Source organism: Balearica regulorum, chromosome 1 (genome assembly GCF_011004875.1).
Source record: "Balearica regulorum gibbericeps isolate bBalReg1 chromosome 1, bBalReg1.pri, whole genome shotgun sequence".
NCBI classification, from domain to species: domain Eukaryota; kingdom Metazoa; phylum Chordata; class Aves; order Gruiformes; family Gruidae; genus Balearica; species Balearica regulorum.
Genome location: NC_046184.1, coordinates 153,617,388 through 153,644,814, shown reverse-complemented (window position 1 = coordinate 153,644,814; position 27,427 = coordinate 153,617,388). Strand labels below are relative to the sequence as shown.

Here is a 27,427-nt window from a genome sequence, read left to right as displayed (position 1 = left end):
GTGGAGCCCAGGCCTGGCTGCTAAATTATTCTGCGGTGGTTTTCCCCTGCTCTGATGCTGTCAAGGCAGCAGAAGCAGCTCCTGTGGCCCAACCCTGAAAAGGTGCTCTGGAGGTGGCAGGGCTGTGCTGCCTTCTCTGGGGGAGGTTTAGCGCTTGAGGCCGGGGTATGGTCCCTTAGGTGTACAGTTCATAAACACGTAGGAGGCATGAAGTGTGTGCCTTCGTTTCCATTGCGGTCTGCAGCTGTCACTGTACCCCTTTTAAGCTGATCTAATGAAGGCCCCAGAGCAGCGACTATGGCCCTGTTAAAAACAGGGTCTCTTGTCCACATCCCCATGTCCTTCCCCTAGCCCCTGCCCCCCAAAACTAAACAGAGTTGCCCAGCGAGGGGGGAGGAAAGGGAGCAACAAGGCTGCCAGGTGAGACTGCAGTCTTCCTCTGAAGGAACAGAAGAAGTTTCACATAGGTAAAACTAGACCGGGAACAACCTTCTTACGCACTCTTTAAGCAGGTTTTCCTTTTGCATCCTTCAGCTCTGGTGCTGTTTCTCACTCAGTCGTATGCTGTGCCATGGGAAGGGATGTATTTGTTAAAAAAAAAATTCAGCCAAAGGTGCTCTGCAATGCAAGAGCCTGAGAAACACAGGTGTTTTTGCTTAAGAGGCCTTCCCAACAGTGCTGACAAACATGTCTGGGTACAAAGAGTATGTCCACTACCTTAGGAATTACACAAGAGTGTTCAGATTTTGTTTATAATGTTGGTTGTTGTTGGGTTTTTTTTCTTTCCTTTTAGTCAAAATCCATTTCTAGTGGCTGCATTTGGAGCTTGCTCTCTTACGAGGCAGTCTAACCACCAAGCCTTTCAAAAATTTGGACGTTCAATGACTGCCTCGGACATGGTTTCAGAAGTTGGAACAGCTTTTAACAAACTTTTTGAAACCTGAAGCCAAAGCAGCTGAGAGGAAGAAAAGGAAGAACAATGACTGCAAGAGTAATTACATTTACCGTAGAATTTACAAAAGTAATGCACCCTTTCAAGTGCTGTAGCAGCATTGGTATGCTAGGTAGATTTTTTTTTTTATTTTTAAGAATAGAAAAATATGATTAATGTAGATATTTTTTAAGAGTTTGGAATACAAAAATGTTTTGGCTGAAATAAGCTGTAGTTGCAGATCTGTTATAATATAATAAAACTAAACTGAAAGTATTCCTCTGTTCTTTTTGATAGTTATTGAGCAATAACTAAAGTGTGAACAGCAAAAAAAAAATAAAAATGCACTTGATACTTAGATACAAAATTCTTCCACCAGCTCAACTGAATTTTCTTGGATTGCACCGAGGTTTTCACGTTTTCATTCTTAGACCCTCTGTCTAGATTTAGCTATTGCACTTCATTTTTTTGCCATGCTAGTGTATGAAGAAGCAAAAAGTAAGCCTCTTTGGAAAGGGAATGCATGAGAGTTGCTGTAGATTTTGAATGTAATTAGTTGCCTTTTCCCATTCCCAGTCCCAGAGGCAGTGTTCATTTTGACAAGACACCCCTTCCTGCAACGTCTTGGTCTTTTTTGTTTTAAAAGGTTCCCCAATTGCAGAATAAGGATATACTGTAGGTATCTTAGCATTATACAGTAATTAATGCTTACCTGAAAAAAAATTATTTTCTACTCCTTTAGCTGGCTTTGACTCATCTAGAACTTGCTATGATGAACTTTGTGAAATTATCATTTGGAGAGCTACTAGGCAGGGTAAGAAACTTAGTGCTACCAGACTGAGCTGGCCAAATGCAGTGATCATGGAAGAGCAAAGTGCTTTTACATCTCAGATTACCTGCTGAGTTAGAGCTCTGAGAAGATGGGCGTACAGGTACAGAGCTGGCTGTTTCTTAACCAGCAGGAATATGGATTGAAGGAGCAAAAGGCAGATGACACGGTTTAGGGGCTTTTTGCTCGATCCTTATCAAGACAGACAGGACTTCTACTGTTATGGGCCCTACCTATTACTGGGGGCTCATTGGCAGAGCAGGATTGGGTATAAAGGGGAAGGTGTGTAGAATTTTGCACAGTATCATTTCCTAAATTTTTGGAAATTCAGTCAAAGCTTGTAGGGATTGAACCAATCTGGAGAGAAGGGCAAGTTCGTGCAAAGTACATTTACAAAACTTCCTGTAAGGTCTGGAAGTGGGCACTGCCCTTAAACCTACAAGCTAGCTCCGAGTGTATATATACTCACTAAAGCGCAGGAACAAGCGCATAATGTGTACAGTTACTGCAATAGATGTTATATATTCATTGCAGCCACTCTTTGCCAGTGACCTAGCTCTAGACTACTAGTCAGACTGCATTCTCCTACCTTGCAGTAGCTGCTGCAGAAAGCACCTGGAATCAGAAAGGCTGCTCCAAGTATTTCCCTTCAGCCCTTATCACTGATATTTCTGGATGCACTGTGAATACTACCTCACCCCAATGCATTTTTGGTTTGGTTTTGGTTTTTTTTTTTTGAAGTGGTTACCTATTTTTAAAATAGGTTTTTAAATGTTTGCGCATTTTGGTCTCTGAGGGTTCACGGACTTTTTTTAGATTAGAGCAACGTCTACTCATAAGAGATGGGTTTTTGGTGTTTAATTTAAACAGTTTTGTAAACTGTCAACATCTCTGGGGAAACTAAGCTACTTTTTTTTCCCCCTTAAAACTATTTGAGAAGCCCAACTCCTTTTAAATAAAATCAGAAACTTTAAACTGATTTTAAAACAGCTACTGGATTTCCTTTAAAATGAGCATTTTTTTTGTATTTAGAACATCAGTGGTATTATAATCTAAATGGCATTTGTAGGCGAAGTCAATCAATTAACAGAGCTCAGTACAGATTTCAACCTGCCGCGTTGGTTTTAAATCTACACAGACGTTGTAACTGTTATTCACAAATGTATACAAATTGTTACAATTTTTAAACATTCTGGAAATGTAGCAGTTTCTTCTGGTAGGAAATAAAAATAATAGCAAATTAATTGCGTGTACTTTGTTTCATGTGTTCAGATCACATTTCCCACAGAAGCCAAGCTGACCTGCCATTCATTCTAGTTTACTGCTGGTATAGTTTACAGCTGGTATATATACAGCTGCCAGCACATTTAAAATACCCCACAAGCCCTGTGTAAACTCTGCCGCTAGAATACAGGCAGCCTTGCTCCATCTACCTACAGCCACGCCATCCATAGCAAGGGGTTTAACACAAACATGGTAAAAGAATTTCATCCTACCCTGTACAACAGCCATTTTATTTTCAATACTGACACATTACTGATCCTGAAATTTATGCAGGTTACTTACATTGCAGGGGATTAATAACTAAACATACTAATTCTCTCTTCCCATTTGTGCTGGAGAGAGCTGAAGCATGCTGCGCTCCCAGCACTAGGGCAATCTTGAACGTATTCTGTGAATTGTGAAAACACCAAGCCTTAGGGGTAACTCGGTACCATCATGTTGTGGTTAAATATTTCAGAGGACCAAACCAGCACCACTGCAGTAAGAGAATACTTCAAGGCCAAAAGCATTGCCTCCTGCGCCTGAGAAAAACAAATTGCTTAAGCCAGTGGGCATAAAACAAAGTGTGTTCACCCTCAAGCCAGGCCTCACTTCTTGCCTCTCTTGTCACGCTGTTGTAATTCTCAGTGCCAGCTCAGCAAACAAAGTGCAGATCACGTCGTGATTGAGGCTGGGGCAGTTCCTGCACAAGAACCTACTGAGGCACTGGTCAGACAATGCAGCTGCTCCTACCACCTGCACCATGTACACACCTGTATTTATTTACCTAGTAGTAATGTCAACAGTTCTGCTCAGATTGTATTATATCCTCATTAGCCATCCTGTTCCACAGATTTTATTTGGGAAGTCTTAGTATTTACAACTGTTGCCAAAGCAGCTGAAATTAAAAAAAAAAAAAATTTTAAAAAATTGAGAAAAATTTATTTAAAAAAAAAAAAAAAAGAGTCCAAGGCAGAAGGATCAGCTTTTTTCCTCAGTCTGCTGCTCTGCTTGCCCTCCTTCCAGAATTTCCCAGGTCGAAATGGCAGCTCTGTCCTGTAGGAAGAAGTAAGTGGGTCAGTCCCAGCACTCCGGATCACACAGATATCAAATCTGTACGTACTTGGAAGCACACATTCTTAACCAAGCTTCATACAGCAAAGCCATTAATTGGCAGTAGGTAAGAGAGGTGCGGATGCCACCTCACAGCAACACCACTGTTACTCAGAAGTTGTAAAACAAACCCAGACAATTCTTCCCAGTTAAGGAAAAACAACCCACTGTAATAGAAACGTCCCCTCCGTAGTGTGGGCTGCTGCAGCAGCGTGTGGCCTCTCTCACACAAGCAACTGCTGTTAAACTTGAGGAATCCAATTTTCATCTTTAAATGGCTCATGTACATGGAGAATGGCCAACACAGGAGAATATTCTGCCTAACATATTTGATCTCCTGAATTTTAGGATAGTAGCCTGCCCCTGTAAGCACCTGTAATGCAATACTGTCACATATGACAGTCAAACTGAGCCCTTCTGACTGTTAAGATCTAGCTGTTTGGCTGCAGTTGTTGAAAATATAAAGTTAATCTGAATATTGAAACAGGACAATGTTACATGAGTTCTGACTCCCACGAGAGGCTGGAATACAATGTAGAATTTTCTTTACATTAAAGTGAAAACTTTTCTTGATATGTAAATACCTGATTACTACATTTCACTTAGTAGCACAGATGAGCTTGCATTTCAAGCAGCTCTAATGCCATGAAAAGACCAGTAGATATTTTAGTTTGTTGCAAGTTCTGTAACTTCAGACCAACAGAACATCATCTGCATTGAGCAGCCTGAGAGAAGAAACCAGTGTACAGAAATCAGAAGCTTACAGCCAAAGGAGAAGTTACCCTTTCTACAAAGCTGATTTTTAAGGGAATTAAGTTACTCCTCAGAACCCCTCCCTGCCCAGCCCCACACCAGGGGTTCCTAGTCTGCACCAGGTGGAGATGAGGCTCGTCCGCCTCGTCTGTTCTGCTGCTTTTCTTCCCGCACACAGACTTGAGAAGTTGCTGGCTGACTTCTGCCACACTTGACAGAGGGAGAGTGCATTAGCAGATGCATTACTATGCCCGTATCGTGGGGCACATTAAAGTTTCATGGAAATCAGAGGCTGGGTAGAAAAGAGAAATTCAAATTACTGTCTCAAGTGCTTATTAGGCACGCAGGACCCAGCTGCTAGGCGCTGCATTACCATGGCATTTTTGGCAATAGCCAACCCAGCCAAGAAGACACTTGCTGAGCACGAGGGTGGCAAGAGCCCTGCTTTGGGTAGGGCTCGGTCTTGTCACATGTTGGCTCCAGGAACATGCGCGAGGAACCACAGAGCTGCAGGACCTCTTGCAAAGGCAAGAGCTGGGCAACCTTCACAGCACACCTTCAGATACTTCCACTCATTAAGCAGAAAAAAAAAAAGGCAGGAGTTCAGCTTTGGACACATGCTGTGTGCATGCATACATGTATGTGTGCTTCATCTTGGGGAGCAAACTACTCTGGGACAACAGATTATGCCGAGCTTCAGGTTATTAAAGAAATAATAAATAAATGGAAGGGGCTGAATCTTGGCTAAGACCAATTTCTAGCATGTTATTTAATGTCTCTAAATCCCTATAAACAACTGAAAACAAATCTTCAAAAGGGTGGTGCTGCAGCTGTTTTGCCAAATAGATGAAAAAGGAGTCTTCTTCTCTAGGACTTTGTCTCAGTGCAGGTGTTTGGATTTGCAGACTTTCTTGACAGATAAGTGGAGCAAGGATGTAGCTCTGTACAAACAAGTTAAGGAAGCAGGTGTTCCAACTTCCCACAGTCTTCCTTTGCTTTCCCAGCTGCAGCTCACCACCACTGCACTCTGCTCTCACCTCAGTTTGTATCAGCACTCTCACTTTCATCTGAGATCACGGGACAGCTGACCACATGTCAAATTTGGTTTTAATAGGTGTGTTGACAAATGACAGCTCTCACATTCAGCAATTAAAGAGGATGAATGCTGTCACTCCCTAATGTCATTGTGCTTTATATCCTCCTACTGGTAAAACGATGGAGGGAGACTGCTTGAGGGCAGGAAGGCTCTGCAGAGGGATCTGGACAGGCTGGATAGATAGGCCAAGGCCAACTGTATGAGGTTTGACAAAGCCAAGTGCCAGGTCCTGCACTTGGGTCACAACAACCCCAGGCAATGCTACAGGCTTGGGGAAGAGTGGCTGGAAAGCTGCCTGGAGGAAAAGGACCTGGGGGTGCTGGTTGACAACCGGCTGAATATGAGCCAGCAGTGTGCCCAGGTGGCCAAGAAGGCCAACAGCATCCTGGCTTGTGTCAGGAATAGTGTGGCCAGCAGGAGTAGGGAAGTGATTATCTCCCTGTACTCAGCTCTGGTGAGGCCGCACCTCAAGTGCTGTGTTCAGTTTTGGGCCCCTCACTACAAGAAGGACATTGAGGGGCTGGAGCGTGTCCAGAGAAGGGCAACGAAGCTGGGGAAGGGTCTAGAGCACAAGTCTTGTGAGGAGTGGCTGAGGGAACTGGGGTTGTTTAGCCTGGAGAAGAGGAGGCTGAGGGGAGACCTTCTCGCTCTCTACAACTGCCTGAAAGGAGGTTGTAGCCAGGTGGGGATCAGTCTCTTCTTCCAAGTAACAAGCAATAGGACAAGAGAAAACAGCCTCCAGTTGTGCCAGGGGAGGTTTAGATTGGGTATTAGGAAAAATGTGTTCACCAAAAGTGTTGTCAATCATTGGAACAGGCTGCCCAGGGAAGTGGTTGAGTCTCCATCCCCAGAGGTATTTGAATGACATATAGATGTGGTGCTTAGAGACATGGTTTAGTGGTGGACTTGGCGATCTTCAAGGTCTTTTCCAACCTAAATGACTCTATGATTCTATGACAACACAAGGCTCAATTCCAGAGCGAGGGGAAAAAAAATGAGCAGCATGAACTGGAGGGAGAAAGACATTGGAGACAAAGCAGAGGATTATTCTTCACGTAAGGAGCAACACTGACCCAACAAGGGCTACGGCTGAGGTGAGAAGTGCAGTGAAGCAAGAGGAACTGGAAGAAGCAGCACCCCTTAAAGAAGTAACGTAGCACCTTGAAACCAGGAAGAGATAGTAAGCTAATGAAGGGATTTTCTTTTGAGCAGAAGACACCATTGAGGTAATGGAAAATGGAAAGAACAGTGGCATTAGGTATAGGCTAAAAGTAGAAAGCAGAGTGGAGAGAGGAGTGGTACAGGAATCAGTCAAACTTACGGCTCAGGAATGGAGCTGCTGATGATGGAAGAGGCTTTCTTGTGAGGACTTACCATTTTTGGTGGGGGCATGCGGGGAGGGTAGAGGGAAGGCATTATTTTCATAAGCCATCTCAGTTTGCTTTCTAGTTCCTTTTCAATCTACATTTTTAAAGACTGAACATATTACTCATACCTTTCCTTCTGGATTGAACTTGGGTAACTTAGGGATTTCGGAACATTACAGGATTTCCAGAGGCTAAATAAGACATCCTTAGTAACTGCAGAAGTAGCTACAGCTTGCACAGAGACACAAGGCTGACAGGGAGCAGAAGATAAAGCCAGCAGTCCAGCCAGGCAGGGGCGTAACTTTCACCTCCTGCTACTACAGTTGTACAGGGAGCAGGGCACAACGCTGAAAGCTGCCAAAGGGGCACGAAGGCCAAAAATAAACAGCATCTTAAAAAGTGACTAACAGTCTCACAAAGAAGGTCACTGTCTTCTACCTTTATGTGGATTCCAAAGGCAGCAAGGTCTCCACGCAGACTGTCGCAAGCCTCCAGGAGGGGTTTTCTCTCCTGCATTAATTGCTGCCTCTTTTGCTTCTGTTCTTGTTTTGTTGCTTTAGTTCCCACAGCACCCTCCGTTGGCACAGCTTCTGCTCCTTCTTCCGGCAGAGCAAGCGCATAATGACGAACCTTTGTGCGAAACCTTACAAGCTCATCAATGACATTAGAGAGCACAGCTGAGTTGCCTCCTCCCAGAGCCACCTAGAAATCAAACAAGTCACTTTACAAACATCCAAGAACAATTAAAAAAAAAAAAAAAATCGACCCCAACTCAGTAGCATACACTGAGGCCTCATCATCTCTCTTGGTTGTGCATCTTCCACAGTATTGGTAGGATTAAAATGTTGCAAGCTCACTAATGCTGGACAAAAGTTACAGTACAGGCATACCTGGAAGTAGTTCAGTGTATTCCTATACAGGACAATGTCTATCTTGGAGCAGAGGGCTCTCATGTGAACATAACATGCTGCATAACCCAACTGTGGAACTCATCGCCACAGGAAACCTCCTAGATGCCAGAAGCATGCATAAATTAAAAAGGATTAGACAAATTAATGGAAAAAAGGCCTGGCAACAGCCATCTGACACAGCAAGGGAAGCCCAGCTGCCAGCTCAGCCCCTCAGCTATAAACATCTGCAGAGCTAGAGAGTGCACCAGCCCCTTACTCCGCCTTCAAGCTCCAGACTCTCTTCAAGAATGACAAACCAGGAAAATTAGGTATTTTGGCTTAAAGTCTCTAGACTACCCTATCTCCTTGCACCTGCAGAACTTTTCTCTGATCCACCTTATCCAGTTCCAGCCACCCAACAAGACCTGACCGAGCAGCAGCCATTGCTCACAGATGCTGCCTGGCCCCCTCCTCCCCTCAGCCAGCTCTAAGTTTCCTTGGCCTCCTCTGGCTTGGCAGAAGTCTCACTGGGGGAAGGGAAGGGCAGGGGAATGGCCTCCCTCCTCCTAGAGGGTCCCACTCCAACAGCTGCCGGGACAGCAGCTCTGGTGCTAGCGGAAGAGGAAGGCCACTCCTCGGCGCTGGCACAGCCAGGCTCTCAGGCTCGCTCTCGGCAGAGAAACGTTCCCTGTTTCTCATTAGGGGTAAACTCCTAAGGGAGAGGAAAACGACAAACCTCCAACAAGCAACAAAATGCTGTTGCAGTATTTTTATCACTAAGACACAAGAGGGGGAGCAGACAATGGAGCAGTGAGACGCACATCAGGGCCAGGGGGACAAGTCGCTGGCAGCGATGCTCAACTGGGAGCAGAGGAGCAGCTGAGTAATTAAAGCCAGAGGGGACTGTATTTAGTCACTGAACAGCAGGATGGAAGTGAAAGGAAGTAGTTTCAGAGGTCACTGGCTGAAGCAAACAAAGAGGAGGAGAAGGAGGTGAGGGGGAAGCTATCAAAGGGCTAGAGTGCAAGATGCTCAGTGTCTCCACAAAAGGCAGCGAATTCCCCAAACTTTCAAAACATGTAAACATACTAAAGAAGGTAATAAATCCGAGTGCCAGAAATGCTCCATTGTAACCTGGGGCAGGGAAAAGAGCAGGATAAATGCTTAAATACAGAAGGGAGAGGAAAGACGAATGGTAAGGGGAGCAAGAAACATCTACAGACACCACTGCCAAAGTATAAACCAAGCATGTACTCATGACACAAAGGCAAGATCCTCTAAAAGGAGGGGCAGCTTTAGAGATGAACCAATCCTATTTCATGTAAAACATTGTGTAGCATCTCAGGGCTGATCTCTAATTTCTTCTGCAGTGCAACTAACTCAAAAGGCTCATAAGAAGCTTTATGTGGAAGTTTGACCCTTGCCCACCCCACAGGCGATCGATCACCTGTTTGCCCCTGGCTGCACCTGCAATACAGCACTCCTCAGCAGGATGAAAGCCCTCACCTTTGCTCCTCAGCTCTGAACAGGCACAATGGTTTCCACCCACCAGCAAGACTCCCTGGCAGTAAGTAGTAAAGTTGCCTAAGAGAGAAACATTTCCCCAGACTTCTGTCTGGTTAGCACTATCTTCTAGAATTATGGAATCATTAAGGCTGGAAAAGACCTCTAAGATCAAGTCCAACCATCAACCCAGCACCACCATGCCTACTAAGCCATGTCCCAAAGTGCCACATCTACATGTTTTTTGAACGCCTCCAGGAATGGCGACTCAACCACTTCCCTGGGCAGCCTGTTCAAGTACTTGACAGCCCTTTCAGTGAAGACATTTTTCTTAATATACAATCTAAACCTCCCCTGGCACAACTGGAGGCCGTTTCCTTTCGTCCTATCACTTCTTACTTGGGAGAAGAGACCAACCCCCACCTGGCTACAACCTCCTGTCAGGCAGTTGTAGAGAGCGAGAAGGTCTCCCCTCAGCCTCCTCTTCTCCAGGCTAAACAACCCCAGTTCCCTCAGCCACTCCTCACAAGACTTGTGCTCTAGACCCTTTCCCAGCTTTGTTGCCCTTCTCTGGACACGCTCCAGCACCTCAGTGTCCTTCTTGTAGTGAAGGGCCCAAAACTGAACACAGTTCAAGGTGCGGCCTCACCAGTGCCAAGTACAGGGGGACGATCACTCCCCTATTCCTGCTGGCCACACTATTCCTGACACAAGCCAGGATGCTGTTGGCCTTCTTGGCCACCTGGGCACACTGCTGGCTCATGTTCGGCCAGCTGTCAAACAGCACCCCCAGGTCCTTTTCCACCGGGGAAGTTTCAGATGGATTCACATGACCTGCCTGTGGCTGTCCAGGCTCCTTCTCTTGCCAATGCAGAGAGAGAAAGACAGCCAGTTGTACTTTATACAACCACCAGACTAAGACAAACCGTCCCTTAGCGGTGCCTTTCTCTCTCCACTGACTACTGCAGAAGCACAAGCAGTTACGTTAGACTGTAAAACTAATTAGCAAAGATGAATCCCATCTTAAGAGCGAGGCAGGCCCACAGGCTATATGCAAACATCCAAACGAAGAGGGCCTGAACACTGGTCCCCACAGCCCCTACATGAAATTGTTAGCGCAGTGGTGGCCAGGCCAGCTGGCCCTCTCCAGACAGCCCACATGCCGGGACCCATCATGGTGGTCAGGGACTGCTCCTGGCAAGCTGCCTGCCCAGGGCCACCTGGCTAAGGAGCAGCAAAGGCTGGGCACTGAGCTGCTGTGGCTGTCTCGAGGAGAAAGAACAATCCCTGCAGCCCACGGACCTTTCTGATGAAGATTTTGATTCACTCATCTACTGGAAGCTGAAAGGAAAGGGCAGAGGAACAGAGAAGGGTCCAATGTGCTGCTCCTTCCTTCCTTGTGCCAAGGTCTTCTGCTGACCCTGCTGCCCCAGAGAAACTAGCACAGCACGCAAAAAAGAAAAGCATTCTGATACTTGTTTCAGCAAAAATAAAGGTGTGGCAGGCACCTGCATACAGACAGCCCAGAATCTGGAGGAATGACTTTGACATCCAACTTATGGACATATGTAAGTTTAGTATGTCACTATTAACAAATTAACATGACAAACCATGGGTTATCAGGAGTAACACACAGCCAAATCACATCCAACCACTGTTTTGAAAGAAATTTTGTGGAAAAACCCACAAAGAGGCAAAGAAAATATATGAATTTATTGCTATGCTGCCTGACTTTCAAAGTATGAGGAAGGCCAGTTACATTTCCTCATCCTCTTCTCCCCTTCCCCCAAAAGAAACTGCAGAACAGTTTCTCTAAAGAAAGTTTTCAACTTCTTGGTATTCAACTCCAGATTTGAGCAGAAGAGAAGTACAGAACAGCCCGCTAATCTCCAATATCTTGTGTCCTTTTAAATGTTCCTCCTTCCATACATCAGGATATCGCCTTTGTATTTATTGCTCTTTCCCTGGTGCAGTACTTTGCTTTGGGCTTTTCTCTCCTTTTTTTTCCCCCCTCTCCTCATTCCTACCTTTCCAAGCACCAGAGGATATGTAAGATATTTCAAATGACGGGACCCCTGCGCTGCACCCTCCCCTGCCCGAGCCCTACCGCATGTCAAGGCGGAGCAGCCCCTTTCCCCGCACCCCGGCTTTGTGCGGAGGAGCTGGACCCTGGCTCCTGCTGCGCGGGGAGGTCACAAGCCCAAACATTTGTTAAGGCTGGCGAAGTCAGCCTGGGTGCAACCATCAGAAAGAAAAGGAAGAGCCGGGAAAAAGCCAGACACATAACAGGACCAACTTAAAAGGCCTCCAATGCTTTTTTCTCATTTCATTCCTCAAACATTCATTTCCACCGCATAATTGCTGCAGAAGCAACATGGGAGTATCTCAGAGACGAAAAAAGCCCACTCTGCTTTCTCCTGTTCTACCTCCTCACATCTCTAAGACATCATGGTAGAAACTGCACACAGTGCAGAAAGGTTTACTAAAGCCATACATAACTTCATTACATCTGACACTTCTGGAAAGTGTTCTATAAAATGTAATGCTGCTACCATACATTAGTACATATAGAAGAGATGTTTCATACCTGTCTTTCTCCAAAGGACATCCCAAGGGCATTAAAAAAGCCTTCTATATAGGAAATAATGCTTCCATACACAACAGAGCTTCTAGGAGATCCAGCATCCTGTTTAAAAAACACTCAAAAGAAATTGTCCAGTCAATATGTATTACAGAACTCAGCATCTCTCTGCAGCCTAGGTCCACAAGGGAAAACTATTACTAATTATATAGATCTACCTCCACCATTAACACCTGCCCAGACACGAACTTCTACAGAGATATAAAAGCACCTCACAACACAAAGGGAAAAGATTTAAGTAAACAGAGGAGGGAAAGAGCTTATTACCAGCATGCACAGCGAGGAGAAGAGATGCATAAAGCTGCCATGCATTACATGTGCACAGTAAATTAGGCCTAAAAATAGCACTTCTGGGCATGAAAGGGCTGTGTGTATGAAAACAAAATAAGAGAACAAAATCCCAGCTTCAAGGGCACCTATGAAATAAATTATTAAAAAACCCAAACCCTTTTCTCAGTGTCTTATTGATTTAAACAAAGTGAAGACTGCTTTAAGATAGCTTATGGTGTTTTGTCATGCCCCAGTAGCACCAGCAATCACCAGCAGCAGTGACAGAATAGCAGTTTTAAGAACAGATGTATTTATGTCTTTCCTCAATATTTATTTCACAAAAAAAAAAATTAAAATCAAGATTAAATGACAGACTGAGAAACAATTTAAGGGACTAACCCTTGCCTAAAAACAGAGTGACGACATACACAACCAAATTAGCAGCTGGTATTGGATTTTACGTGACATCTCTATTAGGGCCTGACACTAGCCATAACCTAAAGTTTGCAAAGAATCTGAGCTGGAAGGAGCTGAAGCGGACTGCTGAGGGAAAGAAACAGGAACATGCCAGCTAAGGCAAGAACAGCAAGAAGATTAAAGAGAGGAATGAGTAGTTACGTTTATGTGAATTTACTCACAACTCTTATGGAAAAAAAGTCCATGCAGAGTCAGTAGGAGGTAATGCTTAGACAGCTGGGCTGCGCCCAGAAAAGCTCCACCACCGCAACCAGAAATCCGAGTCAGCTGTCCCGCAAATATACCACCCAATTCTTAGCAAAATGAGTGACAGGAGGAATTCAGGGAAAACAAACAACTGGCAAAATGAGGCTACTTGTATTTAAGGCATGATAACACTGTTACAGAACCCTGCTGCAAGCTGGCTCAAGTCAGGGATTTGCTGAGAGAGTCATTTAGTAAAGAAAAGGGAAAGATAAGGCTAAGGACAGAGTTTAAAACCAGCACCAAAACAAGACCAGGAGGAGGGAGGATTTCTAAGCCAGTGAGCCAATTCAGTTGTTACTACTACTCCAGATCTCTTTCAGAGCAGAGAGATGGTGGACATGATGACACCAGCAATCCAGGAGCACAGCAACAAGGCTGAGCTGCTCACCTTGACCAAGAAAGGGAGCTGTTGGTACAAGGAGAGCCAGAAGTGCTTCAGACTGTATTTATTACTCAGGTCTGGTCCTTACCAGACTCTTCCTTTGTGTCAGCATCAAGAGATCTTAACGGGGGCCTCGATTTGCCAAAAGCCATCTGAAGATGGAGTCACACAGACATGCTGAGGCCACAGTTACAATTTGCTGACAACAGAAGCTGCTCAGTCCCCAGAGCTGAACTCACCACCATGACTGCCCCGTGCACCTGGGACTGCCGGCCAATGCTCCCGCAGCAACCGCCACCCCCTATTTCCCAATTTAGGTTGATTTCTGTGCATGGGTATTAAGCAAAGAAGCAGGGTAAGAACATAAAACTAGCGTAAAATTAGCAGCATGCCACAATGGCTTCACGCCTTTCAAAAACCTTAGGTATAAATAATATAGAGCAGGAGGAAAGAAACATCCTTTGGACACAACGAAGCACAAAACAATAGCCGTACACAATTCCTACGATACGGTCAGGACAAATGGGCACCATCAAGGTGAACAATTTATGGAGCTTTGTTTCTGCTGGTTTCTTATGTGAACAATAAGCTAATCTGTCTGCATTAAACAGTAGGACAGTGGACAGCTGTCATTTTCTGATCTCTGTATCCTAATGGGTTACCTTAGTAACAGCCTTAAGCTGTCTGTTGCCATGGTGAATGAGGTCCATAATTGCTGCAACAGCCCTGGAGGTGTCAAAGTCATCTGCAAACGCAGCCTTCACGGTTACTTTTGTGTTGGCTAGCCTTCAAGAAGAAAAGGTAACGTTTAAGATAAGACAAACAAGATGCCAGCAGTACGCTGAATTCATCAGCTATTTAGCCAGAGGGAGTCATCGAAAGGACGCTGTTGTTTCCTTCCTAGCTGTCCTATGATGGGTGATGCTAGGCTGATCAACGAGAACACATCTTTCAGCTGTGAAGGGAAAAACTTGACTCCTGTCAAAATCCAGAGTGCTACGTCCGTTCAGTAAATACATTGTTAAATCACAGGAACCAACAACAGCAGATCAAGGCTTGCCTTAATCATTTAAAAACAGATGGAAAATGAGGTTATATTAAGCATGCTAAGGATTTTGCTAAGTTCAGTTTTGTTTTGGGGTTGTTTTTTTTTTTCTTTTCTCTCCACGCTAATGGCACATTTCTCTTCCAAAGCCACACCACGTGCATCACTCCAGTGCCTGGCAAGAGAGCTGACTGGGGGTTGGTCAGGCATCCTGTTGGCATGATCCGGCTTTCCTCATTTCCCAGGCGAGCCCAGTCCCAGCCCTAGGACTCCACTTGCCTTAGCTGAGACGTAAAAGTCTGGTGGGACCGCTCATGTAATGGCACCAGAAGCCAGGAGGCAGCCAGCACTCTTCACCACAGGACCAGTGCCACCCACCGCAGCTGCTGCAAGCAGGACGATGAGGACAGCAGCAGGAATAAACGTGAGCTGCAACCAGCCACCAGCAGCGGGCTCCTGTACGCAGCCAGGTGAACCAGACCTCAGTAGTGCTGACCCGAGGATGCTGTTTCATGATAAAGCTCAGGGAGGAGGATTACCTGGTGAACCTCGAGCTGTCCTAGTGTCTCTCGGGCTCTCCTCAACCCAGCTGTGCCTGTTTCTGAGTGGTTTTGCCTGGAATGCCTGCCTCCCCTCAGATAGCAGGTGGTTGCTGCCCTAACTCATTCCTCCCAACACTCTTCCCTGCAAGCTTCTCCCTCTCTACCATTTTCCCAATTAAGGGCTCCATTTCATTTTGGTTGTTTCTACGTCTAGCAGTACACAAGTTCTGCCCTCCCACATGTGCCTCACTGACAATCCAGTTCAACTTGCCCATGTGCCTTGTGTCTCTCAGCCTTATCTCTCACCAACAAGTCTCCTGCAGCCTCCTGCTGAAGGACTTGCTTTTACCAAATACCACAACTAGTTAATTCCACTCCACTTCCCTGTAACACTGCTCCAGTGCCTTGCAAGCCTTAGTCGGTGCAGTTGCAAGCTCCCTGACAGCGAGGTGCCCGCACCACAAGGAAGCTGCCTCTCGCTTCCGCAGTGCAGGCTGTTTCCCCTCTGATCCTACAGCCTGGAGCTGCCCGCACGTACGTCGCTTTAGGGCGCTCAACACCCCTCCTACCCCAACTCCAGAGCTCATCTTCTCAGCTTGGCACCCAACACACAGCACATCTCTCTCCTGGAAGATGACCTGGTTTTCCTGAAGGACTCCAAAGAAGATTCCCCTCGTCGCTGTCAGTCACAGCCACCATAATTTCTTCTTTCCCTGTGACATCTCTGTCCCCAGCCAGTTTCTTAGTAACCCCTTTTGTCCTCTGCTGCTCGCCACAGTGCCAGCCAGCTTGACTACAAGCTCACGTACCTCAGGCATATTACTTTCCAGTCATCCTCTTCTTCAGTCGCTAATGGACACTTCTACTTAAGAACCAGGTAGCCTGACAACTTCGGTCATAGCTTTGCCTTCTACATCACTCAAGAGGGGCAAAGATGCCTGTGTTAGGACAGGCACACTAGATAAATAACACATGTTTTAAAAAATACAATTAAGTATCACAGACTATGAGGAAAAGCAGTTGGCTAGAAAAAAAAAAAAAAAGAGCAAAAAAAGAGGAAAAAAAACCCTGCCCTTGGAGGGAAGACTGCTTCTCAGTCCTTCTTCTTGTCTTGCTCCTTAAACAGAACTTGGAACACGATTCAGCCCTCTGAGCCTGTCAGCAAACTATTGCTCACAATCACAATCTTTAAGATACAGGAGGTGCACTTACCTTTCCCACAGTATGTCTTCTCTGACAGGGTCACATACTAGCTGTCCTTTTATATAAGCATTTGCATCTCTAAAAAATGAGGAGATTGCCTGAAGAAGGTGCTTTGCATCATCCATGCTCTCGTCACTAAATTCTACTCCTAAGAAAAAAAAATATTTCGCTGTTAAAATAGAGAGGATGTTGTCTGTCATGCACAGGAACGATATTCTGAGACAAAGTCATTCCAGGAAAAGTTTGTTGTTATTTGTCATACCAAACCTTTCTCAAAATTAATTGCATATTTAATTAAAAACACTGTTCTTCATGCACATTAGGTGAATTAAATCAATATAAGAGACAATCATTACATATGACAAAGTATAACCTACTGGAAAGGTATCAGACTAATTCAAAACGGTGTCTGGAAGCTGACTGAAGAAATAGCTACTTGACTTTTTTTCTTCTCATTATTGACTCTCTCTGTGAGGTTATTACTCCAAAGCATTTGGATTAGATATATTTCTAAGCATCCCCCAGATTTCAGTTGGCAAGACATACCTTTGATTTCACCCCTAATTTTGTTCCTATTTTAATTTAGGTAGACACGATCTGTATTTGGAGACCTCCACAAAGAGACCTAACTCTCACCACTGAATCCATGAGGAATACAGGCACTTCTAGTTAAAGGGCTGCTTCACCAGCACCTAAAATCTAGACGGACCTAAAAATTTGCAGTCTAGATTCTGCACTAGATATACAGTTCCCTCACAATATCAAAACTAAATTGACCGTATCAATTTTGGAAGGTGACTGTTAGAGAAAACACAAATTGCTTAAACTCGTAAGGGCACGTCTGGGATGGGATTCATCACGCTCGCACCTAAGCCTCTGTCGTGGTTTAACCCGGCAGGCAACGAAAACAACCACACCGCTGTTCGCTCACTTCCCCCTCTTACTGGGATGGGGGGAGAATTGAAAAGAAAAAGGTAAAATTCGTGGCTTGAGTTAAAGACAGTTTAATAGGACAGAAAAAGAAGATAATTAATTAATTAATAATAATAGAATATACAAACCAAGTGATGCACAGCAAAATTTCTCACCACCTGAAGCCAATGCTCAGCTAGTTCCTGAGCTGCCTCGCCTCCCAACCAACCCTCCAGTTATATACAGAGCATGACATCATATGGTGTGGAATATCCCTTTGGCCAGTTTGGGTCAGCTGTCCTACCTGTGTCCCCTCTCAGCTTCTTGCCCCCTGCCCCAGCCTTCTCCTTGGCAGGGCAGTATGAGAAGCTGAGAAGTCCTTGACTGCTTGGCAACAGCTAAAACATTAGTGTGTTACCAACATTATCCTCATCCTAAATCCAAACCACAGCACTAGACCCGCTGCTAGGAAGAAAATTAACTCTATCCCAGCCAAAACCAGGACAGCTTTTTACAGTCACTGGAAAGACAGACAAAACCTTAAGGTAAATGATTCATTGCATCCTAAGCAGCACTCTGCTTTATGATGAGATCTACTATACCCTAACCCTACAGTGCTTCTCTTCCACCAACAGGAAAGACGACATTATCTCCCCGCCTGACAGGGCACCCACACACACGGACACCCCCATTGCACGCAGCGGGACTCCAGCCGCAGCCTGCAATGGCGCTCCGGGAACTATCAGCGTCCCCTCCTGCTGGCTTCAGGTTAAGCGGGCTCCTCTCGCCCTGCCTATGCCCTCAGGTGCTGGACTGGGCCCTGCGAGCTGCCATCAGCAAGAGATAATTTATTTTTTTCATTTGTACAGTAACACCCAATTTTCTGTAGAACAGCACTCAGACCCCACACGAGACAGCTCACCCAACGTTGGTGGAAGTTGTGTCCACCAAGGACAGGCCTAAGTTTAAACGCATTCCTTCCCACAATATCACACCAGAGTTGACTACTTGAATCAAAGTGCCAGTCGTAGCCAGTGCAATATCGCTCCAACGTTTTACGCCTCACCTCTGCACTAAGGTACATCTAAACTGCAGCTTGCAGTGTATTCCTAATCTTACCAGCACCGAGCATCACCTGTAGTTCCCACAGCAATCTCACCTCTTGTCCTGAGCATGTTACAGCCGACTGCTTTGTGCTATTGCCCAACGCTGCCCAGACACCGACTCTTTAGAGCAGACAGATTGAGCAAGTGGACAGATCTAAGAGGGCAGAAGCAGCCAGATGTGATAGCTGATCTTGGTTCCATTAGCCTAAATTCCAAAGAAGTCTAACTGTTTAAACAGACTTTCCGTTGGATTTACCTCAGTATAAACTAAGGCGTAAGCCTGGACCTGTATTTGTCAGATTTTCCACTTGTGTGTAATTAAAAATCTGCATTACTGCCTCATTAACATTGGTTTTAAAATTAAGCTTTACTCAGCTTTTAAAAAAGACAGATGTACAGACTTTTAGAAAACAGTGAGGTATTGAAAGAGATCATTTATATCCACTAAGATTACTCAACTGATTACCCTGGTTACAGGAACTCTGTGAGGAATACTTGATGAAAGTTTATCCTGATGAAGCCCGCTTCGATTAAAGCCATTCTTCTTCCCCGATTCATGGCATTCTCCTAAACCACTGCCTGCAGCCACTGCAAACCTGCAGCGCGGCACAGGCTCTATAAATCTTCACTGTACTCCCTACTCCTTCCATCCTTTGCCACCAAGGGCATCGTTGCCACATCGTCAAATTAGAAAAACACAAGTTTATTAGCACCAACAAGTAATTAAAGACCAGAGCGACCAAAGCGTTCACTCAGGTTCACAAAATCACCAGAGAGGTTCTGGTGACCAGGAGAGCATTTTGGGGACAGAACCCCGCTGCCTGCAGCAGGCTCACAGCCCTTCCACCTAACTGCATAAAGCGAAGTCACTGCTGATGAGATGCAAGAGGAAAAGCAGTACCTCACAACGGGGTCCCATAGGGCTTCAGAGACAACACGTGTCCTTTTAAGCTGCACCCAGAGGCAGCCTGGCAGGCACGTTGGTGGTGGGACACCACGCCGCTGCCCGTGGCACCTAGGAGACACCTTTTCCCAACAGCCCCAGGTGGGCTGAAGGGTGGTGATTCGGGCCAGGGAGGGGACACCCAGAGGCATCAGGCAAAAGAGAAGGCCCAGATCACCACCACTGCCCCACAGCTCAGCTTAACTCTGAGCAGCATCACCCTGCCAGCCTGAGCAGATCGAGAGGGTGATGGAGCAGAGGGACCCCTGCAGAGATGCGCTACGGAAGGGTGATGTCCTGCATCAAAGCCCCTTCCCTCTAACTGTTCTCTTCCTCATGAGGAAGGCATCCAGCTTTATCCTCTCTGCGACAATGATGCCACGGGAGGGGGGCCTCCACTCCCACAAAACACATCCATCTCCCTGCACATACCCCTCCAGCCCTTGCCCCTCTGCGGCTGGGGCAGTTGGAGTCGTGTTTGTCCCCAGACACTAGACCTAAGTGAACTGATAGCAGGGACACAAACTGACAGGCTGCATAGGAAGTGCCTGGCTCAGCAGAGCCCAACTCCAGCTCTTTTTCGGACAGCGAATAACCACACCCCACCTCAGAAGGTGGAGGTGGCAAGCACAGCAGACCTCCGAGCAATCCTTATCTGCCAGCTGGCTTACTGGCACTATGGTCTGACATACCACCACCGTATCCTTTCAAAGCCACCTATATTTGCACAGGCAGCCCTCTGGTTTTAATCACAGGAACCTAGAAGTAAGGCAAAAAAAGAAAAAGGGGTCAGGTCCTTCTCGCAGAGGTTCAAATGCAGCCAGCTGACATGCAGCAGCAGAGAAGGCGTGCAGGCAGCCCTCCACTGCAGGGCTCCAGTGCCATTCCTTGCCCTGAGGCAAGCTTAGAAATTGCCAGCCGTTCTGCTTCTGTTTACAGGACAAACATATGTATGATAGTGTTGTAAGTATTAGCCTTTTTTCTTCTTTTGTTTTAAATACACATTTGTTCAAGACTCCCAAGTGCCCCCAGCTGCAGCCAGGGAGCCATTGATATGTGCACAACTTATTTCATCTCCTGACAGAGAGACCCAGAGGAAACAGCCAGGCGTGCCACTGTCGTGCGGCATCACCCCAAAACAGCCAGGCATGCCGCTGCCCCACCACCTCGCCCCACAGTGGCAGTGCTCCCCACTGCCTGCCCCCCGTCCTGCTCCAAACGGGGCCTTGGACTGCAGCAAACTTCCCACCTGGATCTACTCCTCCCTTCCTATCATGGTGGGGGTCAGCAGTTAATAACCAGCAGTCTCTTTACTACCCCATGCTTCAAAATACTTCAGGAATACATGGCATTCCCAATGCCTTCGGCTGCCTAGGAGAGGGAGGCTCCACTGGGACGATCAGGCAGGCAGCTCCTGCAAGCAGCTAGAGGTATTAACAATTAAAAAGACGTCTCAGTCCAATCATGGCATGTCTAGAAAGGACTGCACACTGACAGACACTAGCAAAGCCACAGAGCCTTAAGCACACCAGCTCTCCCAGTCATGCTGCTAGAGGTGCTTCATCCGAGGCAGGTAGAGGCCCACAGAAATAACACAGCAGGGGTCTCCCTGTGCTCCACCATTCCCTTACTGTGCCAAGACAGCCAACAGTGACCCCGCAGTGGTTAGGGAGCTACCATCTGCTTTTGGCAGGCCAATAAACTGGTTAAACCACTATCCACACGAAAACCTCTTCCAGTTCAAAGTAGCACCTGCCTGCTGGAAACACCGCGGTGTAGACGGGGAAGCTGACAGAACCCCCACACCTCTTCCCACCAGCAGCCTCTGCCAGGCTAAGACGATCATTAGGTTATCAAGCGCTGATGTAAGCGACCTGCACTGCACCACAGAACTGCTTGAATGCTCAGTAACTCCACAGGACAAAAATGATAAAACAGCAGGGAGATAAAAAAGTTATTAGCAAGCCCTTGTCATAGCCCACGGGAACATAAGGCAAAGCTCTACCTAGATACATCTCCAAAAACAGCCAATCGTGACTGAAATACAAGTGACTGCGACAGATGCAAATCAGAGATGGAGGTAATTCATTAATTGAAAGTGCAATTAACTGAGAGTTGCAGTTACCTGCAGCTCAGGAAGGTATTTAGACAAATGGTTAAGTACTAGCCTCAGTAAAGATGCTTTTCTAAACAAGAGCAGAAGAGCAGCCCCGCCGAGGGCTGCCAACCTTTGCACCCCCCGAGGGGAAGTCCATGGCACTGCCGGGACAGCCGCCCCGGCACCGCATCGCCGGTGCGGGGAAAGCCATGCACGCCTCAGCAAATAAAGGGGTTTCTCCTTACCTGAGCTGTATCTGCTGCGCAAACAAAACATCCTGAATTGATCCGATGAAAATTTCTTCAAGAAATCCTAAGCTCCACCCACAAAAGAGACAGCTTTAGTATTGTATCACACAATTCCTTCAGGAGTTGTTCCACCCCCTTACACTAGTTTCACAGTATATTTCAGACAAATTAGTGTGACAAATAACCCATCTTTGTAGTTTAACATAGGCATAAAGCTTTAAACTATAGCACTGGTTTAAAGTCTAAACTAAGTGAAATGTAGTAGATATGCACGCATATCTATCTTATGTGGAACAAGACATAAATATACATACAATGGCAAATATGAAACAGTGAATAGTACTTTCTAATTATGATGAAACATACACTGTATAAAGACCTTTGCAAAAAACCAAACTGAAATTATCAGACTAATATTGAGATGCAACCTTGCAGGAAAGGACAGCTCCTGAGTTTTGCAAATTTTATGGGAAAAAAAAATTCTTGAACAAGAAAATAAATATCCAATTTCTGCAGGATTAGCATATGAAAGAAAACAGAGAGTGAACAAAAATATGTTTAATATTGCTAGAATTTATCTGTGTTAATTATGAAACCTCATTAATTTCACCCTAGTATTTATCTAGTTTTACAAATAATTTACTGCAGTAAATAGTAAGTTATTGCTATTAATACTAGTGTAATTAATTTATACTAATAGTATAAAGAACTATTTCAATACTTGGAAGGTACACCAATAAAATACTCAATCACTTCCAACTCTGCTCTCAGTAAGGCTGGACACTGTGGCAGATTGACTGCGAACATTGTATTCCTGCCTTTTTGTTTGGGGTTTTTTTGTTTTCTTGTTGTTTTGGGTTTTTTATTCGTTTTTTAATTTGCAAATTGGTGATTGTAAGTTTGTAACACTGAAGTGCCACTGAAATAGAAAATCATAAGGAGAACTCAGTACAAGTGAAAAAATACGGAAAATGTCATTTGCTTAAAGATGTACATTTTGAAATTTAGCTTCTGCTACCAAACCAGTCTGAACACTGAAGGTAGCAAAGCATCTGCAATGTGCTGTCTCTCGTGTAAATAGAAATAACTGAGGCAATCAGGGCAAGCTAAATAAAAAAAATAGATAGTGATATAGTTTGATTTTTTTTTTTTAAATAAACTCTATATAACTGTGCCTAGAACCTTTATGCTAATATACAGAGGTAGAACAATATGAGTAAAGTATAGAAATAAATTCGAGTTTGGGAAAGGACCATCTGAACTGGAAAAAACAATTCTGCATTTCATTAAAAACGGGAGTACAGAAAAAGTATCACAGCTCTTTCAAAGCAGGTTGCTCAGCCGTGCTTTATCACAACATGCCCGATTTCGGGGGTCAGAATTAATAGCTATTTTAAAAAAAAAAGAAAAAAAAAGAAAAAAGTCATAGAAGGGGACACGGGGGAGGGAAAACAGGGCAGCTAGATGTGGAGGATGCAGGGTGGCTGTGTCCGGGTGACAGCCTGGCATGCAGGCAGCCGGTGGCAGGAGCAGGGGAAGGTCTCGGACAGGCCACCCCTCTTTCGGAGGGGGAATAAAAACTTCCACATAGGGCTTAACTTTCAAGATGCAGGAAGGCTGTACAGGAAGAAATCTGTTTCACTGGACTGAAAAATCACTTACAGGAAAGGACTAATACTTGTTAGCCACATCCAAGGGCAGAAATTAAAAGCAGAGACCCACAAGGGAAGAGAGATCAGCCTGAAGTTTTTGTTTTCTCAACACAAAGAGGTCTCACCACAGACGTGGAGGGGAATGTTTTTATAAGTTACTTTTAACTGCATGCATTGCTTTCATGGTCGTTTCTCCACCCAGACTTGGAAAATTGCTGTGAAAATTGTGAGCGACAGGTAATTTTCCTGGGGGAGACAGGGCTTAACTGTACCCAGACAGCATCAGGAGAATTAAGAATAAAAGCAGCTCATATTGAACTCCTTTTTAAAGGGATTTTAATTAAGTCTTGCAAGAGGGCAAAGGGGAACATATGTGCTGAAACAGCTTCTCCAGCTTTGTCTAAAGGAGGGAAATTGCCCACTTGTAGTGGTAGGTGTCAGCCATCACGGGAGCCACCCTAGTGCCAAGCACAGCTGTATCCCACGTGCGTGGCAGAGGAACCCTGCTCTGGGCTGCACCAAAAACTTTGGGGCACAGTAAAACAGGACACATTAATGTTGCAAGGTCACCATGTAAAAATAAAGGAGAATATGAGAGACTGATCGGCTGGAGCACCTCTCCTACGAGGACAGGCTGAGAGAGTTGGGGTTGTTCAGCCTGGAGAAGAGAAGGCTCCAGGGAGACCTTATAGCAGCCTTCCAGTACCTGAAGGGGCCTACAGGAAAGCTGGAGAGGGACTGTTTATCAGGGAGTGTAGTGACAGGACAAGGGTAATGGGTTTAAGCCGAAGGAGGGTCGATTTAGATTAGATGTTAGAAAGAAATTCTTCACTGTGAGGGTGGTGAGGCACTGGAACAGGTTGCCCAGAGAAGCTGTGGATGCCCCCTCCCTGGCAGTGTTCAAGGCCAGGTTGGATGGGGCTTTGGGCAACCTGGTCTAGTGGAGGGTGTCCCTGCCCATGGCAGGGGGGTTGGAACTAAATGATCTCTGAGGTCCCTTCCAACCCAAACCATTCTGTGATTCTCTGATAGTGCAGTTGCAGGACACCCAATGGCTTCCTGACAAAATGCTGACACTACGCCCCATTTCACTTAAAGCAGAACAAGGAAAAAGGTCCACCCTTTTCCAAGTCCCAAAAGCACACACACTATTAAGAGCAAACAGACAAGAACCCATCACTATGGAACAGAATCATTTAGGTTGGAAAAGAATCTTGAGATCATCGAGTCCAACCATAAACGTACAATGCAGAAGGCTGGTATTGAGTACAAACGCTGTTCTTACAAATGCTCTCAGCTCAGCAAGATCCATGCTATAAGCAAACCCCGACTCCAAGGGGGTTTCCTACATCCAGATCTGCACTAGCAGGTACGCCAGCACTAGAGAAACACTCTGCTTCAGGTCTTTTGCTGCAGCGTAAGCACTCGCTCCAAAGTTTTTTCAAAAGAGAGCTGTGATTAATATTTACATGTATTACAAACATACATTGCTTCAATTCACAGAATTAGATTACCTTAATTGTTACGTAGTTTTTTAATGACTTGGACATTTTTTCTTGACTTCCTTTAACATGCAAATGCCCTAGAACAACAAAAAAAAAAATCAGTATAAATGAGCGTGCTCTGAACAGGGAGTGAATGAGAAAGACTGCACTGAGACACTGGAAACGCTGGAGGCAGCATATGCTGTGATGGATATGCACCATTTCAATGCAACATGCAACATATTTTTTCAATAGCTTTGCCTACAGTCCTGCACACCTCTCCATCCTCAACTTTTGCTGGGAGAATTTTAAAACATAGGAAACGAAAATGTGGTTTTTAAAAAAAAAAAAAAACAACACAAAACAACAAAACACAAAACACCACCACCATGAGCAGAGACATTAATAAGAAAGAAACAGAAGTGTCTCCCTACTGAGAATTCATAATAAACTGATAAAAACAAGCAAGCAAACCCTTTCCAGCCTTTACAGAAGAGTACCTTACCTGTTACTCTTGACTTTTCAGAAATATTTTAAGACCTTTAAAGATCGTCCAGTGATCTTGCATTACAATATTCTTGAAACTAAACAATTTTTCTGTACTTATTACTTGCTGGTGGCTGTTACATCATTTTTTTTTGGCCAAAAGTTTATTGTGCTGGTTCAAAAAATACCTTACACGTAAAATCAATTTTCTGCAAATTCCCTATTCCTCCAGACTTTGGGAGACTGAAAAAGAAGGGAGAGGGAGGGATGTAGCCATGATGTCTAATTTCAATCAGCTTATTTTAAAATGCAATCCGTGAGCACTGCTAGAGCTTTCAATAACCATGGACCGTTGGTTTGCAGGGCTGTGGTACAAGAAAGAGGCAGTAACTATCTCCATTGCATTTAGGAAAGTACGTAGAGCTCGGCTTCAGGACTGGAAGGTCTGTTGAAGCAAGACAGGAGAGGGGCAACGTCAGGCTGTACGCTCCCGGGCCTCGTCTGTGCTAGCCACGGCACCACCACTGACGGAAAACATCAATTATTCACAGCAGCAGAGAGGTGCCGAACACGTAGCCAATAAAAGACTACTCAGCATCATTTCAGAAATGTTGTTAAAAGCCTTAATTGGACAACATACGATCACGCTTCTGCTTTTACAGGTGGTGGCAGAGGTGGCATTTCTTGCTCAGCAGCCTAAACAGCTGTCTGGATTTTATGCTACTCTCCATCCAGCGCTGCTTTTGCGGCCTCGCCTGACACCCTCTCTCTCCCGCAACAGATAAAATCCCCATTACGCTTGCCTGGATACATAAGCAACATGTTCAGGCCTGGTAAACGAGCATGAAAAGTATCCGGTTTCACTTCTTGGCTATTTCTGACAATAATTCAACACAATAGGGATTCTCCATGAGAAGGCTACCTCTGCTCCTATCCCGACCATCTGGAAATTTAAGTTCGCACAACACCCTCTATCAAGGGTAGGAAATAACCAAGAGATCTATGGATCCAGAACCAGCTACAGCAGAAATCTACAATCAACCCCAAGTCTCATTTTCATGGTGTTGGTCCTGCCTGCTAGCAGGCGAGGCCATTTTCATCCCTGCGTGGTTAAACTCGGGGCCCTCAACAAGAACATTCAGGCTGCCAGAGGCACTGGACACCTGCGGCTCTTGCGACTCAAATAAAACCCACAGACAAGCTTCTCCTGGGAGAAAGGGAAGAGCCTAGGTACGATTATTATTTTTTTTCTTTCGCAAGCGTGCCTGAATATTGACTGACTTAACTTTAGGCAGCCAAGGTTAAAACAGTTTCATTGTGTGTTCCCAATAAGGTACAGGTAACATCTGAATTTGAAATAATATTCCTCTTCAAGAGTTTCAGCAGTTAGAAGGATTTCATTAAAGAATCACAAAATACAAGGATTTTCATAACTTTGGCTTGGCACTCTTCCCAGAATACAAGTAGTCTAAAAATAGAGTCCTTATAAGAAGATTTATCCCCAGTGCAGGGATTTTCTTCCTCTAATGGGGATTGCTCCTCCAATTCTAAGCCTGCTAAAATTCTGAAGTCTGTTACCAGAATAAATTGTTTCTGAAGCTGATTCATTTGCCCTAAATAATTCACACTATCGTCCTCCAGCAAAGTTTTTTGACTTAATGAATGTAATCTGTCAGCTCCTAGAGAACCTCAGTGTACAAGTTGCCCTTGGAATTAAGCTCTTTTCCTTTTCTTTTTTTTTTTTTTAAAGAAAAAATGACTCCTCTTTAGTTAGTTAATTTCAAAGAATATTTCCCCTATAGTTTCAATTCCAGGCTTGAAAAGTCAGACTGACTGGTTTTCAACAGAAGGCTCCACCTGGCAGTAACCAGTGCATCTCAGTGGAAGAGCAGAGAACTACCCAGCACTTCAGAAGCAAAGCACACCCTGGAGGATGCACCAGCCTCT

The 27,427-nt window shown here is 45.1% G+C and overlaps 2 protein-coding genes across 11 annotated transcripts in view; one reads left to right on the top strand and one right to left on the bottom strand.

Annotated features, from left to right (window-relative positions):
* NAXD (NAD(P)HX dehydratase) overlaps nucleotides 1-3,004 on the top strand; it is a 54,382-nt gene extending 51,378 nt beyond the window's left edge. For all 7 annotated transcript variants that reach the window (XM_075740067.1, XM_075740088.1, XM_075740104.1 and 4 more), the window contains one exon: nucleotides 794-3,004. In XM_075740067.1, coding sequence (XP_075596182.1) covers nucleotides 794-944 — 151 coding nt within the window. In that variant the 3' untranslated portion in view covers nucleotides 945-3,004. The remainder of the gene's footprint in view (nucleotides 1-793) is intronic.
* Nucleotides 3,005-3,861: 857 nt separating this feature from the next.
* The window catches only part of CARS2 (cysteinyl-tRNA synthetase 2, mitochondrial), a 40,923-nt gene continuing 17,357 nt past the window's right edge, over nucleotides 3,862-27,427 (bottom strand). For 2 of the 4 annotated variants that reach the window (XM_075740151.1, XM_075740143.1), the window contains 7 exons: nucleotides 25,025-25,092; nucleotides 21,856-21,922; nucleotides 16,561-16,699; nucleotides 14,424-14,547; nucleotides 12,333-12,431; nucleotides 7,791-8,054; nucleotides 3,862-4,079 (listed from right to left, as the gene is read on the bottom strand). In XM_075740151.1, coding sequence (XP_075596266.1) covers nucleotides 4,005-4,079; nucleotides 7,791-8,054; nucleotides 12,333-12,431; nucleotides 14,424-14,547; nucleotides 16,561-16,699; nucleotides 21,856-21,922; nucleotides 25,025-25,092 — 836 coding nt within the window. In that variant the 3' untranslated portion in view covers nucleotides 3,862-4,004. The remainder of the gene's footprint in view (nucleotides 4,080-7,790; nucleotides 8,055-12,332; nucleotides 12,432-14,423; nucleotides 14,548-16,560; nucleotides 16,700-21,855; nucleotides 21,923-25,024; nucleotides 25,093-27,427) is intronic. The other 2 variants (XM_075740124.1, XM_075740132.1) reach the window with 2 other exon arrangements.